Source organism: Prorops nasuta, unplaced genomic scaffold (genome assembly GCF_024137725.1).
Source record: "Prorops nasuta isolate Cenicafe-Biocafe unplaced genomic scaffold, Cenicafe_Pnas_1.2 PNAS00062, whole genome shotgun sequence".
NCBI lineage: Eukaryota > Metazoa > Arthropoda > Insecta > Hymenoptera > Bethylidae > Prorops > Prorops nasuta.
The window spans coordinates 386,708-403,644 of NW_027116859.1; the positions used below are offsets into that span (position 1 = coordinate 386,708).

At 38.6% G+C, this 16,937-nt stretch overlaps 3 protein-coding genes across 4 annotated transcripts in view; 1 reads left to right on the top strand and 2 right to left on the bottom strand.

Annotated features, from left to right (window-relative positions):
• Nucleotides 1–16,920, top strand: part of Ip6k (Inositol hexakisphosphate kinase) — a 334,638-nt gene extending 317,718 nt beyond the window's left edge. The window contains exons 9-13 of the mRNA XM_066745490.1: nucleotides 15,324–15,399; nucleotides 15,476–15,641; nucleotides 15,740–15,958; nucleotides 16,090–16,336; nucleotides 16,397–16,920. Coding sequence (XP_066601587.1) covers nucleotides 15,324–15,399; nucleotides 15,476–15,641; nucleotides 15,740–15,958; nucleotides 16,090–16,277 — 649 coding nt within the window. The 3' untranslated portion in view covers nucleotides 16,278–16,336; nucleotides 16,397–16,920. The remainder of the gene's footprint in view (nucleotides 1–15,323; nucleotides 15,400–15,475; nucleotides 15,642–15,739; nucleotides 15,959–16,089; nucleotides 16,337–16,396) is intronic.
• LOC136784642 (uncharacterized) lies at nucleotides 2,390–6,789 on the bottom strand. Its single transcript, XM_066745460.1, has 2 exons — nucleotides 6,488–6,789; nucleotides 2,390–6,403 (listed from the first exon to the last, which is right to left on the bottom strand). The coding sequence occupies exons 1-2, from the start codon at nucleotides 6,787–6,789 to the stop codon at nucleotides 6,349–6,351; spliced, it is 357 nt and encodes a 118-aa protein (XP_066601557.1). The 3' UTR covers nucleotides 2,390–6,348.
• On the bottom strand, nucleotides 2,390–11,104 carry LOC136784640 (uncharacterized). Of its 2 annotated transcripts, XR_010824433.1 has the most exons (3): nucleotides 10,575–11,104; nucleotides 6,988–7,807; nucleotides 2,390–6,773 (listed from the first exon to the last, which is right to left on the bottom strand). XR_010824433.1 is itself a non-coding variant. In XM_066745459.1 (2 exons), exons 1-2 carry the CDS (start codon nucleotides 10,680–10,682, stop codon nucleotides 7,514–7,516), a joined length of 402 nt encoding a protein of 133 aa, XP_066601556.1. In that variant the 5' UTR covers nucleotides 10,683–11,104; the 3' UTR covers nucleotides 2,390–7,513. The 2 variants fall into 2 exon arrangements, 1 of the variants encoding a protein (XP_066601556.1); XM_066745459.1 differs by having other exon boundaries at nucleotides 2,390–7,807.
• Nucleotides 16,921–16,937: the final 17 nt, after the last annotated feature.

Here is a 16,937-nt window from a genome sequence, read left to right on the forward strand (position 1 = left end):
ATGTATATATTATCGAAGAGACAAATATGTCATATGATTTAAGCTAAATAGATAATATAGTATCATAAAAAATATATTCTTTGCTGTGTGTGTGTTTCTCTGATTAGCGAGAAATTTCAGTGTGCGTGCTGTTGTGATATTATATGTGTATATATATGTATTATAACAACGCGTGGCTTTATGCTTTTTTTTATGTTCCCTTACCATCTATTTTCGTCCGTGTAATTTTCACACTAATAGCGTCGAGACAGTGACACGCGCATCGTCGCATACACAGTCCACTGTTCAGCAATGGAAATTTCCATTCGCGAAAACCATTGGCGTAACGGTTAGCGCATTCTTCAACGAAGGAATCGATGTAACAATATATGAAACTTGATAAAAGAAGAACGACCGTTAAATAATACCAGGTAGAACTGGCACGGTTGATCCCACCAGGGAATTTGACGCAATCATTCACGAATCAAAGCTACATGGATGTAATATTTATTTTACGAGTCATTCTGTGCATTTGCAGCTCCTATTGTTCAATGTTTACGCGGCGTATGTGAAATTGAGAAAAACGTGTCAGCCTCCTTTTATTACGTTTTTATGCGAAACACATGGGTAGCATATGTTGCTCGGTATTGGAATATGACACGGTACAGTGACACGAATTTCATAATTTCTCGATCGATATTGGTCTGCCTTGGAAAGATGTTTATCATCTGTGCGACAAAAGTATTATTATGATGGCTTTTTTAAGAAAAATATGGGGCATCCGGTACCGTTCGAACGTGATTCGCACTGATAACTTTAGCCTCTACACCGATGCTATAACAATTTTTAATGCTCAACTTTGAAATCTTAGATCACGCGTATATAACTGTTTGGTTATTATTATTGGACGAACATTAAATAAACCAATATACCAAGGGGACCGTATATATATATTTTACAGACAACTTTTCTCCGATATTTATACACGATATTCTCGGATTTGAATATATATATATATATATACGTTTATTTTTTTTCCTTGGAATTTCCTGTGCGCTTCTACCGAGGAACTCGAACGAATTTCTGCAAATCATCATTCTCATTTTTAAAGAAAACGCGCAATTTAAAAAAAATAAGGATAAAATTCTCGAAGAATTAAATATAATATAAATTATATCAAAGTTCGTTTCTTTCAATTTATCCTGTAACCCTCTTCTCTATTTTCATATAGGTAGTAGAGCGAGCGATAAAAAAAAGTTAATTGGAAAATATAACGTCATCCCTACGTTTCCTTTATGCAACCAAAGAACCAGGAAAGATTTTATCAGGAACGAATTGTTAATTATGTCTGCTTCTGTATATGTATACTATATAGATATAGAACAATCGTACATTACTCCTATAGATTTTGCTCGGACAAACGAATGAGTAATAATACTTAAAGTCACAAGACCGATAAAGAGTTACATTACGAGGAATACAGATTATACCGCGAGATACGTAGAAAGATCGTTAACAGATTTATAAGCAAAATCGATATAACACGAGATTTTCGACGTTGGTATTTAAGAGTTTATCAGAAAAAATTGCTGCGATAAACGAATCGACGCGTCGATTCCTGAAATTTCTGCAGACGTGACTCATAAACGAGTTACGCACGAGTAATATAAACAGGTTGACGTTAACAGCCCGTAGGATTGCATTGTTGCTCGACACTCGCGAGCTTCGTTAAAATAATTCATCGTCCATTCGTCTTCCAGCAGACACACCTTCGATATCCACGCAATTGACTTTGCAAGCAGCATGCTGTACTATAACGATTATATGTACGCCACGCTCGAGACGCAACCGAGTCTCGACGATGTCTGGCCCGAAGAAAATTCTAGAAGGCCTCGAGAGAATGCTCAGGTGTAAAGGCTTCTCTTCTCTATCATCGATAGCAAGCAGCTATATGTATATGTAGCGTGCAACGTGCAACGGCCCCGCGAGCCTATGACGTGGAAATCAACCCATTTATCAGTCATTTATCCATCGACGAGCCTCCTCCTATCACCGATGTACATTCCACTTCCTTTTGCAATTAACTTATTTATATAACTTCCACCGCTATCAAAATCAACAAACAACATATTTATATAACACCACTTACCTAAAAGCTCTGGAAAATCTTTCTCGATTTCTTGCTCTGACCCGATCTCCTCTCATTTCTTATCGCATGACTCATGGCATCGCGGTGTAACCTTCGTGATGGATCAGTCAAGACAGCTAAAACATTTGCTCAGTTGCGGATTTGCGCTAATTGCGAATGCGCGTAGCAACATTTTTCTCAAAATAAACCTTCGATGTAAGCTTTTAATTCTTTGTCAATAATATTAAGGGAAGCATTTGTTAAATAAGTATACAAGTGGAGTTAATTTAAAACTGATTTATTGAACATGACATAAAAATCACGGTACATAATAATGATAAACCAAAATCTAGTAGAAGCTTTCCAAGCTTTCGTTATATTGTTAATCTATCGTCTTTAAAGGTAATGTGTAATATCTCGAGTGAACTCGTTATCAAACGCTAACAGATTCTTATTGGATACATGCGTGAATAGTTATGTGCTTGGAATGTATGCTCAGCAACTGGCTCACTCATTTTGCTCGCATATCCTCGGGAGCCCCTTCTGTTATACTCAATCAATGATCATCTTTCTCAATGACATGTTCTGACGTGCGTCAATAAGCTTTAAATAATCGATTCAATAATTTTGCACACAATTCTTTCTATTTTTTAAAATATACAATTTACGCAATGATTTTATTTAGAAAGCTGTAGATAAAATTTGATGTTAGGGCCACCGAGGGTCAAAACGAGTGAGCTATGTTTAACGTGGCTCAGGTTATTCTTCTTCTTCCTGGTTTTTTTAAGTAACAATATTGGTACTATTATTTGAAAAATAAATATGTAATATTTATAGTGAACGACCGAAAATTATAGTGAGTATAGGAAAGAGCGGTAAACGCTGTTCGAAAGACGGTCATACAAAAAATTATGACAGTTTAGTTGTAGCTTCTTGGCAACATACCGCTTGCGCTATTACAAATCTGGGATTTTGGCAGTGATATTCAATTGCAGTGGATGAGGAGAAAGTCCTTTGAGGACAAAATTTATATCTGTGTTCAAAAAGAAAAATTACTTTGGGCACCGTAATAACTGCTTTGACAATTGAAAACTCAATTGTTTCACAAAACTTTTGTATGTAACGAGAAAGTCGTGTAAAGCAATGAAAGCTTCATTTTTCAGTTAAATTACAATTTTTCAAATATGGCAATGAAGTCTAAAATCATATACATAAATGGTTCTTTCTCCTCAACCATGCACCAAAAATCAGCTCAAAATGTCCAGTATGAGGTATGACGAATAATTAAAATATTAATACAAAAAATAGTCGAGCCGTCGAATAATAAATTAGTTATCTATTATATAAGTTGTTTTATTTGAAAAGTGTGAATAATTCCAGATTTTCTCAAACTTTACTCATAATGGTTTCTACAACAAAAATCTGTATCATACAATTGCGATTAATAATTCATTTTTTTTTTTTGCAAACTGGACTTATACCACTTTCAATTTAAACAGCTCATATGTGTATATGTATAGTATATATATATATACCTTTCTAATCGCGCGAATGTTACGACCGCAGAATGAAAGTGGACCAAAAATTGATAATTTCGAGAAAATTTAATTTTAAAATAGATCATTTATTTCAATTGTTATAATTGTTAGACACATCTAAAATAAAAACAATGATTCATCGATAAAATAAAATGGATCCACGTTAACTCTACAGCCTGGAATCGCCGTAATAAATAAATCGTATTAACCCGTCAATCGCTAACTCTAGTAACACCATTTCTAATCAGTACAAATCGTTCGATGAATTCTTGAGACAAACGGAGACGAACGTTTCGCGAAGTTCCATAAATCGAGGGAAGTTTCGCGAACCTTTCTCCATGCCTCATAATTTCATCCAGCACCACTTTAAAACTCCCCGACCGATAATTATTATTACTTTGTATCCTCAGTTTCACTAAAGCAGTCTTACATGAAGCGGCAACTTTTGGAAATTATTGGATACGCCTTAACATCTCTCTTCCTCTCTCTCTCTCTCCCTCTCCCTCTCCCTCACTATACAGCACTGTCATTATTCGATGTCAGCATTCTCTGTGAGCCATACGAAAACGTATTGGGCAAATTTTCAAAATTTTCCGCACGATATACTCTCCTCCTTCAAGACTATCTCACTATACAATAATTCAATTTATTTACAAGCAGAGGCATCGAAATCACTAAAAGTCTATGCTTGACAAAATTTTGGGCCGACCTTTTCTCGAAGAAAACCGGAAAGCAAAATCTTATCACGAATCGAAAAACTCTTAAAAAAAAATACAAAATAAATCCTGTTCCGTTTGAGCGCGGTGAAATTTTGTCATCTGCCATCACCATGAAAATTAATTCGATTGTAATAAATAAGATTTACAATTGTTGACGTAAAATTTTTCCACTCGCACAAATAATAGTCTCCTAATTAATATTAATAATAATAATAAAAACAGGTATATCAATAATTAACAACAATAAGATCTCTTCTTCTCGATATCATCCTTCGGCCTTCCCGTTCAACAAACTTTTTTCTCCAACTAGAAAAATCGCGGCGAAATAATTCTACCTTATAGCTTACGGTATCACAGAGTTACACGCGGTATCGTTTAATTGCTCCCAGTACATAAATTTCGAAGTGTAAAAACGTAGAAGGCGCGACAACGAACAATTTCCTCAATCCTATAATCTCGTCCCATCCACCCCCCCCCCCCCCCTTCTACGACAAAAGCTATGAATTCAGCAAGTGGACGTCAAAGTAAACACGTTTCTTTTCCCCTCAGCTTCTCGCTTTTCGTACTTTTGGCACGCGTTCATTAATCACAAACGCATTAATACTGCAAGAACGATAAAAGAAAAATGACGCAAGAAAGAGACGATTGCTTCGAAGCAAAATCGAAACTGCCCGAGTTTCCAATCGGAGACTCCACGCTGAGAGATATGATTCGGATTTGTTTTGAAATGAGTCATATTATCGGAAAGACGTCTCTTTGCGCCTGCCAGCAGACCAAAGAATGACTCTCTCGTTAACAGAAGGAGCTTTCCCAAGCGTGTTGACTGGCAGGTGTTAACGACAATCGAGTAAAATGCCGAGTTGCGCGAGGCGCACCTATACGAAGGTGAGCAAGATTATTCGGGCGACTCGAAAAACGAATTCGTGATTTTTTGAAAAACTCATCATTAATACTCGACGACGCGCAAGGCAATCGAGCTTTCTGCGACAATTTTTAACGCGAGGCCCGATCGGTTGGACAATGATAACGCTACGGTTATATCGTACTGGTTGCACGCGAGAGAACGAAGAGAGGACGCTGAAAATATTTCTCTATTGGAAGGATGGAAAAGCTGTTAAGAAAATATTTTTCATGTTCGTTTTTAAGCTACGCGCTATGTAATTGTATTTATAAGGTTTATTTGCCTCTGTCTTACACGCGTTTTTCACGTCGCTCTACTAAACTCTTCCGCGTCGTTTCCAGCACGCCAAAAGCGCGCTTCGAACACGCGTCCCTCTATTACATTAGCTTAACGAAGGAAAGAAAACGGAGAGCATCAATGATCGAAGAAACAGCCGCAATTTTCATTTGGCGAACAAAAAACGATTTGAGCTTCTTACATCTAGGGAAATGGGGAGACTATCGTATCTCTTAAAGCGATTTTCAATTCTGCACGATAAGTACTAAAATCTGAGAATTTTACAAATTACAGGATACTGTGTTAAAATAAGTCTTTTCTTAGGCTCTCATTTATCTTTTGAACTTTTCTATCTCTATGTATTGTTTTACGGTACTTTTATAATAAGATATGGCTCTTTTACTAATATACACTTAATTTTGCAGATTGTTCGTGTAATTATTGGAAATCGTGAAGCCTCGATTATACAATTAGTACTGGAATAAATGTTGGCGTACTAGCAAATTAGTCCAAGTTGCAAACTTGCTTCTATCATGTTTCTTTATACAATATAATGTTATATACATATGATCTAGGTATATAATATACTTCCGAATACTATGAAACATGCTGTAAAATATTTGTCTCGATTTCCAACAGCCGCTAAAATTGAGGGTTTTGTCAAATTCGTGATACACGTGACATTGAATAAACTATCATAATATATAGTATATAATATATATAGTGTATATACGCATGTAGGTAATAGAACAGCAAAAGGAGAAACGTAAGGCTAATGTGTGCGCGGCAAAGTGTACAACGGAGGAACTAGCGTTTAGGTCTGGCACTGATCCGAGATTCCAATGGAATCCTGCAATGCGATCTGAAAACGGAAATTCCTCGGTACTTTTGAATCGCGAAAAAAAAGAGTGACACGAAAAGTTTTTTGTTGCCTTTAAAGACTGACCTCGATGAAGCCAGCGCAGCAGCGCAGCGTAGAGAATATCGTGTCCGGTGGAATTCGCTATCCTTTCTTGTCTCGTCGTCCTCCTCCCCCTCCTCCTCCTCCTCCATTACATCGTACCTTCCTGCTCTTTCTAGAAGCTTCTCATCCCCACCACCACGGCCGACCAAGCTGTGTGGAACGGATGTCCCGATACGTTGGTTGTTGCTGCTGATGAGATTGCGACTGGACAACTCGGCTCGCTTCTTCTCTATCGCCACACTGCAGCTTCTCTCGCCCCACCAACTTCCTAAACAGATTCTCATTGTTATGACAAGAATCAAAGGATTGGCCGGATAGAATAATTTCACGTGGAAGTGAGCCTCGGTTGGAGCCGCGATCAGAGATCGAAGAATCTGCTTGTCGAGAATCGAAGAAGGAAAAGAGGGAATCTACATATATAGTATATGCGTGTATCGGTATTCGGTAGGATAGAGTTGGCTGCGAAACCCATCGACTCTGACCTTCTTATCTCTTCGGGAAAGCGTTGTCCATTCGAGTTGACAGGAGCCATTGGTGACGAATCTCTGCAGCGGTCTATGTTCTGCAGCTTCGAGGAAGCAGTGTAACATCTTCCAACGTTATTTCAAACTCTCTTCCTCCATTCAATCTCTCTATTCTCCTCTCTTTCTATATATATATATATATATATATATATATAGATTTGCAAACACTCCAAGCTCGACAATCGTGTTCCTCGAGTCCGCAAGTGTCTTCGATCTTCCAGAGTGCATCAGCGCAGCTTCCACATTGTTTTTGAGCTGAGATTTGGCCGACGCACGATCGTTGCTCGTAGGTGTGCAGTTGTTCTCGTTGTGCGTTGCGCCTGGGGACAGTTTACCACGCGTTGGCAGGTGGTTCCGAGTCCGGGCACGACCTCGCTACCTCGGTGCTGCCCAATCCCGTAGTAGCGGGTGGTGCCGATGTACGGCGAATCTCGATCGGCTTCGAACCGGACGTGCTAACCCGATTCAAAAGCCCGCTGTTGTTTCACGAGAGATTCCTCTGGTCTTCCGCGCAGTCCTCCGCCCTCTTCAGGGACCTCTTCAGCTTGTCCACCAATCGATTGTGAAACTTGTTCAGGGAACTCGAGCTTCCCGTCTTCGGTGGCGAAGATCCGGTACTCTTGCTGGGACTCTGCAGGGAGCTCTGCGAGGCCCGTGACGACGTACGTGAAAAGTGACGGGACGTCAGGGGAATCGACCTGTGAGCCGGTGACGTCAGAAAGTCCGACCCAGGAGACGTCGATAACGACGGACCCTCCGACTTTGAGCATTCCGACACCTGTCGTAACAGAACAACAACGATTTATAAATAACGCTGCTCCATTTTCTTCTTATCGATTTTATAATAATAGATTTTATCGAATTACTCCTTATTGTTTTATCTTTATCGATTTCAAGCTTCCGGAACACTCCGAGTGTTTCTCAATAACGATAAATCTTTCATAACGGATAATCCCTATGTGTTGATACGAGCAATTATTCTCGCCTTGAAGAATCGCGGATATCGTGCAGATAAATTGTATTTCGCGATAAGTCTTATTTACTTCCATAAGCAATCAACTTCTTTTTTTTTTCAAATACTATTGTAACCTTGCTGAAAGATTTTTGTAATTCCTCAACTACTCGCTCTGTGCATTGGCATTTATCAGTTTTGCACTTTGACTCAACTTTGACATTATTGGGTGGTGGGTGGTGCAGCTTGTAGTTGAGTTTCATCGAGCTAAGAATCGAAATTTTAATAGTATAGTCACGTCGCAGCTGTTCGTTTTTATAAAAATAGAAAATAGGAGAATATTTTATTTTTAAATTCATCTTTTATTCCAGCTTTTTTCCAATTCTCTTTTTTCGATTGAAAATCCTTGATAATTTACATATTTGTCTGTCTCGTGACAATCGACTCGGATTGCAGACCGATCATCGGATACGATTGCATCGAGCAAACGCAAGCTCGTCGATTCGCTTTTTTTTTATGCGTCCCGTGCGTTTCGAGCAAAATCGATTGGAATTAACCGCGGTTAGTACGAATTGACTTTTCGACAGTATAGGAAGCGTGCACGAGCCTCTTTTTAAAATAAACTTGTATCGATTAATTCTAAAATTAGAAATTTTGCATTAGAATAACGACGGACCAGAAAATTTTCGTGTCGATAATGAACCTTGTGTACTCTTTTTAAAACAAACTTGTATCGATTGAATCTAAAATTAGGCAATTTTCATTGGAATAACGACCAACCAGAATTTTCGTATCAGTAATTAGCGACGGCTGAAATTCTTATCGCGCGGTAGTATAACCGTTGACAAATGTTCTTGTATTGTGTGGTATTACGTTGGTGAGTGAACCAACTGCGGTCGATACTTGACGGGAAATTCTAAAAGTGCCATCAGCATGACGCCCACTACGCAATATTGCTTCCTGAGTACCGAAGCCCATGAAATTTACAAATCCATCTAGTCTCGATCAATATATTTATGTAAATACTCGGTAATCCAATAGTCCTCTTTTAAAACACGATAGATTAGCGAAATTCGGTGAAAAATCGAAGTTTAGAAATGAGAACCACTGTCGGAAAGAATGCTAGTTCCACCTCGATCGCCGTTTAAGTTTTTGCAGATCTCTCTTTTTCCGTCTCCAACAGTTAACGGCGCGACTGTGCGAAACAAGTTGGAAAAACGACACAATGGAAAAGAAACAAAAGCTATATGCGCGATGAACCAAAGAAAATGGTTTACTATACAATTGACTGAGAAAGAAAGAGAGGGAGAGAGTAATATAAAACGGATCTTCCTCACGTTCGAGAGCTTATTTACCAAACAATTGTAGAAAATAGTTGCACAATAAGTCTGCTCCCCTGTTTTTTCTCGGAAAATATAATAAAATAGCAGGAAAAACATTGCGTTCGAAAAATTGGATTTACTCGTTCGAATCAAGCAGCGAATTCTTCTAAATCACTTTCCGACGTTGCGAAATAATGCTTTGTCTTGCGTAATTTTGCATCGTCGATCGTATCGAGAGTAACGAATTCAGGTTTAACGCAATTTTCCGTCCGATGTTGGGTTAGAATAGTAAGGGGAGGGGAGAGGGGTTTTCTTTAGCAAACTAAGGGAAAAGGGTTGGTTTGATGAAACCGCGAGACTTATAATTAGTCAAGGACGCGTGTATAAATAGGAGGCACGAGCAAAGTGGTCGACTCGCATGGGATCGAGATGGAAAAGTCGAGACCGACCAAGAGACAGGGATTCCCCCTCTCGAATCCCATGGAACAACCGGTTCCGGCGCGAGGCTTTGGCGCAACGCGGTGACGCGTCACGCGAAAACGATTTCAAGACTCGATCTTCGCGATCGACGATTCACGAGAATTAGGCAAGCCTTAACCCACGTGTCATCTGACATCGCTCATCCTTCTTCTTTCCTCGACCTCGCAATGCCGCACAGCATGGTACATTGTACCGTTACAACACACGCGAAAAGAAAGCCGCCGCCGCACGAGGCAGCGATAAAAGTGAAAGAGTTTATCGATTTGCTTATAGTCGGACTCGTAATCCATGTAACTCTTAAGGACAATTGTCGTTATCGTTTAGGACCTAAATAGTTCATGGATATACTTTCATCGTTATATTCTGGGATTTTCGTCGTTAACCGTGGTTAACGATACCGATCAACTTCGGTATAGGAAGTTGAAGAATATCTTTCTACCATTCCGGATTTTTTGACTTTATAGCAACAAAATCGCTGTACATTGATACATTCATCGCTACATCTGGCGATATTCGTCGTTAACCATGGTTAACGATCAAGAAATTTGTCAGTAAAAAGTCAAACAGTATCTATATACTATTCCGGATTTTTTAATTTCTATCGACAATTGTTGCTACCGTTTAGCAGCAAAATCGTTATAAACAAATACAGCCATCACTGCACTTAGTGACATTGATCGTTAACCACGGTCAACTGTACCGAAAATTGTCGGTAAAAAAGTTACAGAATAACAACACCCTACTGGTAATTTTGCTTTCTCGATCGAGCGTTGTTTTGCGATAAAACTCACCTTTCTGCTGCGACAAGCCTGGGGGTTGGAGCATTCGGAAGATCTCCGGCTACGATTGGTCTTGTAAATGTCCCATTCGTTTTTAACCACAGGCATCATAAAGGCCATCTCGACGATTCGCGCACTTTTCGTCTCTCTCTCTCTTGACTGACCGCCGTTTCTCCGGTTGCGCTCTCTAACTCCTCCTCCCCTTTTTCCAGAAACTTCAGAGCTGTCCAAGCGCGTTCCTATACAATGGTTTAGGCTGCGGTAGCTGCAAAAGTTGCGTCAGAATTTTCAGGATACTCTCTGGTACGGAGAAGAAGATTACAGCAGGACTAGGAAGAAGTTGACAAAGTTGCACGTGAGTGAGAGATTGTTGCTATTGGCCACTGTGGCGCGCTAGATTGTTGAAATGGTCGACTGGAAAACTGCATACACGTGTCGCTTTGACCTGAGGATGTGTCGATGGTATCGATGCAAGCGTGTGTGTGTGTATTGGTTTTTGAGATTATCAACGAGAAGATTCAAGTACGTCCGTTCAATGCAGCTGTTTGCTACGGAATGAGGGGAATGAGAACGAGAACGTCTGGCGAACGCCCCGCCGCGCGTTAGATGTAAGAAAGACGTGGTGGGGCAGCGCGCTCCTTTATTGGAGAACCGCGAGGCGGGACTCCTACGTCATCGCTTGCCATTGATTTTCCAATGTTGATACACACAACGGCATGGCATGACGTCCCGGATTGATTTTTTCCTCCGTCGTCGTTGGTTCCTGCTGGATCGCACGTATGCCTTCTAGAATAGAACGTAGGAGGTGGAAGTGGTGGAACTTGCAGAGGATGGCAAATGGATGTTTTGCCCGTGTTGCTGGAAGGTGGAAGGGATGAAAGGTGAAAGATCCTTTCAAATATCCGGAAGGGCCCCTCGATTCTTCTAATACCTTTCCATTCATTTCCCTTTTTTTGTTCCCTTACGCAAAGCCACGACCTGCCCTCGACCCTTCCAAACTGCACCTCTAAAATCCATTGGATTCAAGGACACCGATAAACTCTCTAACTAACCACGACTGCACGAGTATAGTTGCGCTACGATTTTTAATCACAATAATTAAACGCTAACAGATTTCAAGGGTAGCTGGAAAGTTTTTAAATGCGCTCTCCTCTGAAAAAATAATTCAGGGACATAAATATCTTCATCAGCAAAGCAAATTTTTTTCCGTCTTGTATGGATAACAATAAACAATTCAAAATTCAAAATTTCTTTCTGCATATATTAATCAATCTTCCTTGATTTTTAAATACAATGGTATTGTTAATTATCACTGATCAATCGTGGGTTCTTTTCTCTCGTTTTTGGAAAATGTTTACAAATTTGATCGACGAATCTTTGCAGAATACTTACTTCGGAAGTTTTGTTCCAAATCGGTTTCTTCAAATTTTTAGTGGTTATCGACCGTTAGTAAGTTATCTACTGAGAGAAGAGAGAAGAAAAAGCTACACGTTATCTGACAATGATAATAAATCTCTTATTTGCTGTTGATAATCTGTCTATCTATATATACCTACCTCTCTCTCTTCTCACACTCTCTGTTTTTATTTTTTTATGTAGTCTTTGAAAACAAATATCATATACACATCATTGTTAAAAGTTGTATAATTATACAGCTTATTAAAAAATACAGTAATTGTTTCAAAATTTTTGTCTTCATTTTTGTATTTTTGTAATAATTGGTATTCATTAAAATATATATTACTACTATAAATAAAATATCTATATATATCTTATATTATCTGATTTATTATATATATATATATATATATAGCATTTCTCTTGTTAATAATTAGGTTTGTTCACTGACATTAATGTAGCATAACTTTAATTATTGAATTTAAAGGAATCGGAAGTTCCAAATTATGCAGGAGGAAATATAAAATGTAAATGGTCAAGCACACAACCCATCAATATAATTTATGACTTTCCTGGCATGAAAGTCTCGTGCATTCAAGCAGCAATGAACAGTTACATACACTCATATGGGGTATATTAATATTGATTTTAATTCAAGATAGTAAAAGTCTCTCGAAGACTGTCATTTCCTGATAAAGTTCCGTTCTCCGGCTCTTACAAGTGCAAAAGAAACGAGAAAGTTTCGTGACTGTCATTGAAACGTATATAATGAAAAATGTGCAACGTCACAAAAGAAGTCTTACAGTAAAAACGATTAAACTTGACACGGGATTGTCCGATTATATCGAGAATTTAATCCAATATGATACATACGTTATAAGATAAGGTTCGATCAATCTTAATAATTTAAAAGCTTTAAAAAAAAACCTTGATATTTACACTTGCTGCAAGTGCCCTCTTAACTCTTTTCCAATCAAATTTGATCGCTCCTAAATAGCCAAGGCTATACGTAAGCCTCAGAAGTACCTAAGTGTATTTAGGACACCTAGCATGTTACTCCTTGAATAAAAAATGGAAGAAATTTCTTTGGGCTCTCACGTGATACTCGCGTGACTGCAGTTTTTAATCGGTAGAAATGGTACTGAAATTTTTCATAAAATATTAACATAAAAAACTCGGTACACGAAAGACGATCACGCTTTTTTTCTCAAGCAAACATAAAACAGACAAAATTATAAATAGTTTAATTGTAAACAACGCAAGTCACGCATCCATAGGTCGATTCGAGATGACAATGAATTTGATTAAATATAGTATAATTTATCAAGTATAGTCGATCAATATTATCGAGCGCGCCTCGCAACAAAGGTCGCTCCTTTCATCGGAGCGTAAGCAAATTGTGAGTTATGAATGTTTTGGGAGTATTTATTAAAAAAATAAAGACCAATCGCAATGATGTCGTTACCGTTCTTTTTTGCAGGTCGTGAATATCACGCTATAGTTATGAATCTGTTTAAGACAATTAATACGAGAAAACAATCGATATTATCGAACGAATGGTGTAAAGGGGTGTTGGTGCAGTGTTACAAGTCGGTGAACCGTGATTTCGAGAGAAAATAATTGTTTGCAAAGAAATATCGTTGTTATTCAGCAAAAGACTCTTTTTGCAGGTACTCGAGTGCTGCGTCCTTGAAAGAGTCGAATCCCTGAAAATTGCTGAAAAGTAGCTATATAGGTGCGGCCTGCACCGGAAGCATGGAGGGGCGCGGACGCTTATAGCGTACTATAGTAGTGGTAAGAGACTACGACCGACGGCCGGATTGCGTGTATCTTTGGCCGGGCCGTACACAGTTCTGTTTCACTGGCGCGCCTGTCCGGTTAGGCGCGCGGCGTCCGTCTCTTCCACTAAAGCAACACTCCAAACATTTTTCACTTTTATCAATGAAAAACTTCCTCTAATTATGGCATTTCCATCATTTCCCTGTAATTCAACAGACGCTTCCGGAGACCTGTGAGATTAAACAGATTTTGTCAAGGAAAAATGACAAATGCACCGCGATCAGTGATAAGTTTGGCACGCGCTCACGGTCCTCGTGACTCGAGACGATAACTGTTGTTATGAAGAAAGCAAGCATCGTAAAAAAACATGGTTTTTGATCCCACGACTGAAAATCAGAGACAAGAATTCTTTCGTCAAAACTACGGAGCACATTTACCAGGGTAAGATCAAGTATTTGTTTCTATATGTAAAAGAACAAATTTTATTCCATGGTAAACTTTGCACACGTCCTTCAGAATTATCCAGTTTCTTCGATCTTGACATCTAATTAAATTTGCAACTCGATTATGTCGGCTAAAATAAACGTCCTCGCCGGCTCACCTGTTCTCCGTTGCACAACATCTGTAAATTGAAGACCTATATATATATATATATATATATATAGCAACAACAACAAAAAATACGTTGTAATTCCACGGACCAATAAGAACCACGACGAATTGTTTTTCGCCTTGAAGACCCGATTGCTTATCATCGGGTCAACAAGCGGATCTATGCACGATATATGTAAAAAGAAAAGAGCAATAAATTTTTCTCCGTTGACTGCGTTTCTGGTTTAGTAATCTCTGCTTTCGAATTCCGGTCGATCGCTCAAAACGTATACGAATTTCTTTAAGCGTGAAAGGAATTAGCGTTAATGCATGCGTGCTTATCTTAGACGAGACCTTGACGGAAAACTGTTCGATTTCGAGATTGCATCTAGCACGAGCTGGATCGTTAAATCTCACAGCTGGCACCAAACCTGGTACCAAAGTGTTCCGCGCCCTTCCAGTTCCTGCAGCATAGCAATCACGCGCGCGTTTAATCTTCCCTCCAAACTTAACCTTCGACTCTTCTCAGTTATATAGCGCACCGTTATAACGCGACGAGACGTGTGGAAGATCATGAGAGTTTTATGACGTTTATACTCATAATTGTCAAATTGACATTTCGAACGGAGGATGCGAAGTGGCGTGACGATTCAGTTGGCCGATCCCGAAACGTATAACAATCGGATAGGAATGACTTGAGAGCTGGCTGTATATATATACCTAAGGCAATTGCTTGTTCTAGCGTGACCGTCACACAGCGGAGATTTGATTTAGTGGGTCACCGGTGTAGTCGTACTACATTAAAATTTTTATGCCACCGCTCTGTGCAATCACCTATTATATATAACTTTTTCTAAACAGATCGGTTAAAATTATGAATATTCTTCGGACCGCGTAAGCGAGAAAGGATGTTCCATATTACGAAGCGATAGTATATAAGCGGTATGTTAATAAATGTATTACGATCCGTTGAATCGTTTCCATATGCCGCAGATATACTGGCCACTGCCCTACACTGAAATTCCGAGTTGGCAAGAGGTTTGGTGCGAACACGGAAGACATAATAAAGGTAAGGAAACATTATTGAAGAGCAGAGAATGAAATATTCGCTAGATTTATATATTACATGTTGTTATGATTTATAGGAGTCTATTGAGAAAAAGATTTTAAAAACTGGACCTTACAGACCGAACACTGATAAGGATCAGGTACTGGCTCCGATTAATTCTGAGAAAAATACCTCTAGGAAGAACTGGAGGGATGAAACACATTTTCATAAACCTGCAGCTCCCTATATTTTAGGATACACAGGTACGTGAATTTCAAGAGTGATTGGTCTATAGATACAGATATACGCGAATAATCAATTTAAGTGAGATGAGAAACGTGGAGTGAAATTAAATTTTCAGGATATATTCCTGGCTTTAATAGCAGTTACGGACTGCCATTTATGAGAGCCGTGGAGGAAGGTGCGAAGGAGTGGCACGAACTGCAGAGTAAATTGAGAGCGCGAATGGAAACTATGAAAGCCCAAGCTGAGAAAGCGAATCAAGAAAATCTTCTGTCTCGTGTTAGACCGCATGATGCTGAAAATGACGTAGATCACAATCATGAAAGAATAGTGTTTGGTAGGAAATAATTCAGATACGTTTGCTAGACAATTTAACTTAGCTCCGGTTTATTAAAAATTATTGTTTATCATATACTGTGTTGTATATATATATATATATATATTTGTTTGCTTCTGATCTTTCATCAGATTATCATATATGTCCCGAGAGACCACCGATCGTTGGGTACACGGGTCATATTCCTGGAGCTCGCGGAGAAGTCGATCATTCCAAATGCTATGCTCAAGCAGCCAGAAAAGGATTAGAATTTGTTCAAAGAGAGCGCGAAAAGAGACTAAGTGCTGTAAAGAATATACAGCCCGTTAAAGCTGCTTGATTGGGAAAAGAATACGCTGAAGGGACGAGTGATCACACGAGATTGTAATATTAGAAAAGGTAGGACTCTGGTTTGTCGAAGCTTCACAGAATAGCAATGTAGTTTAATCATGATTCTAGAATAGCGTGATACAGAAGCGATAAAACTACCCGCAATACGTACTTAAGATTCCTAAATCAATACTTTATACGGAGCTATGGATTAGATTGTACGAATTAAAACCATTTTTTCTAAGGATCTAAAACGCTTGAGTTTGGTATTATTTGTTCAGGAAAATGAATCGTTATATATGTATAGTATATACCTAACCGTTGCGCACAAGATTTTAAATTTTATAAGTAAAAAATAGGAATCTGTTCATATAAACGTAGGTATGGTAATATTTAGCAATTATTACGTTCAAATGTTTAATTGTAATAAAAAAATTATTTTTCCTCATAGAATCTTTGAATATATTTCTGTATAGAAATATTTTCCAAGAAGACCCTTTTATCAGTGCATGGTATGCTAGTTCTGTTTCGTACTTAGTTATACGCACTTACCATCAATATACGAAACAGGATATATGTAGCTTAATGCATCATGCAAGTTTATTACAATGTATGTTCAAGGTTTTTTTTATTAAACATATTTTTTCAAATCACTTTGAATGAATAATTA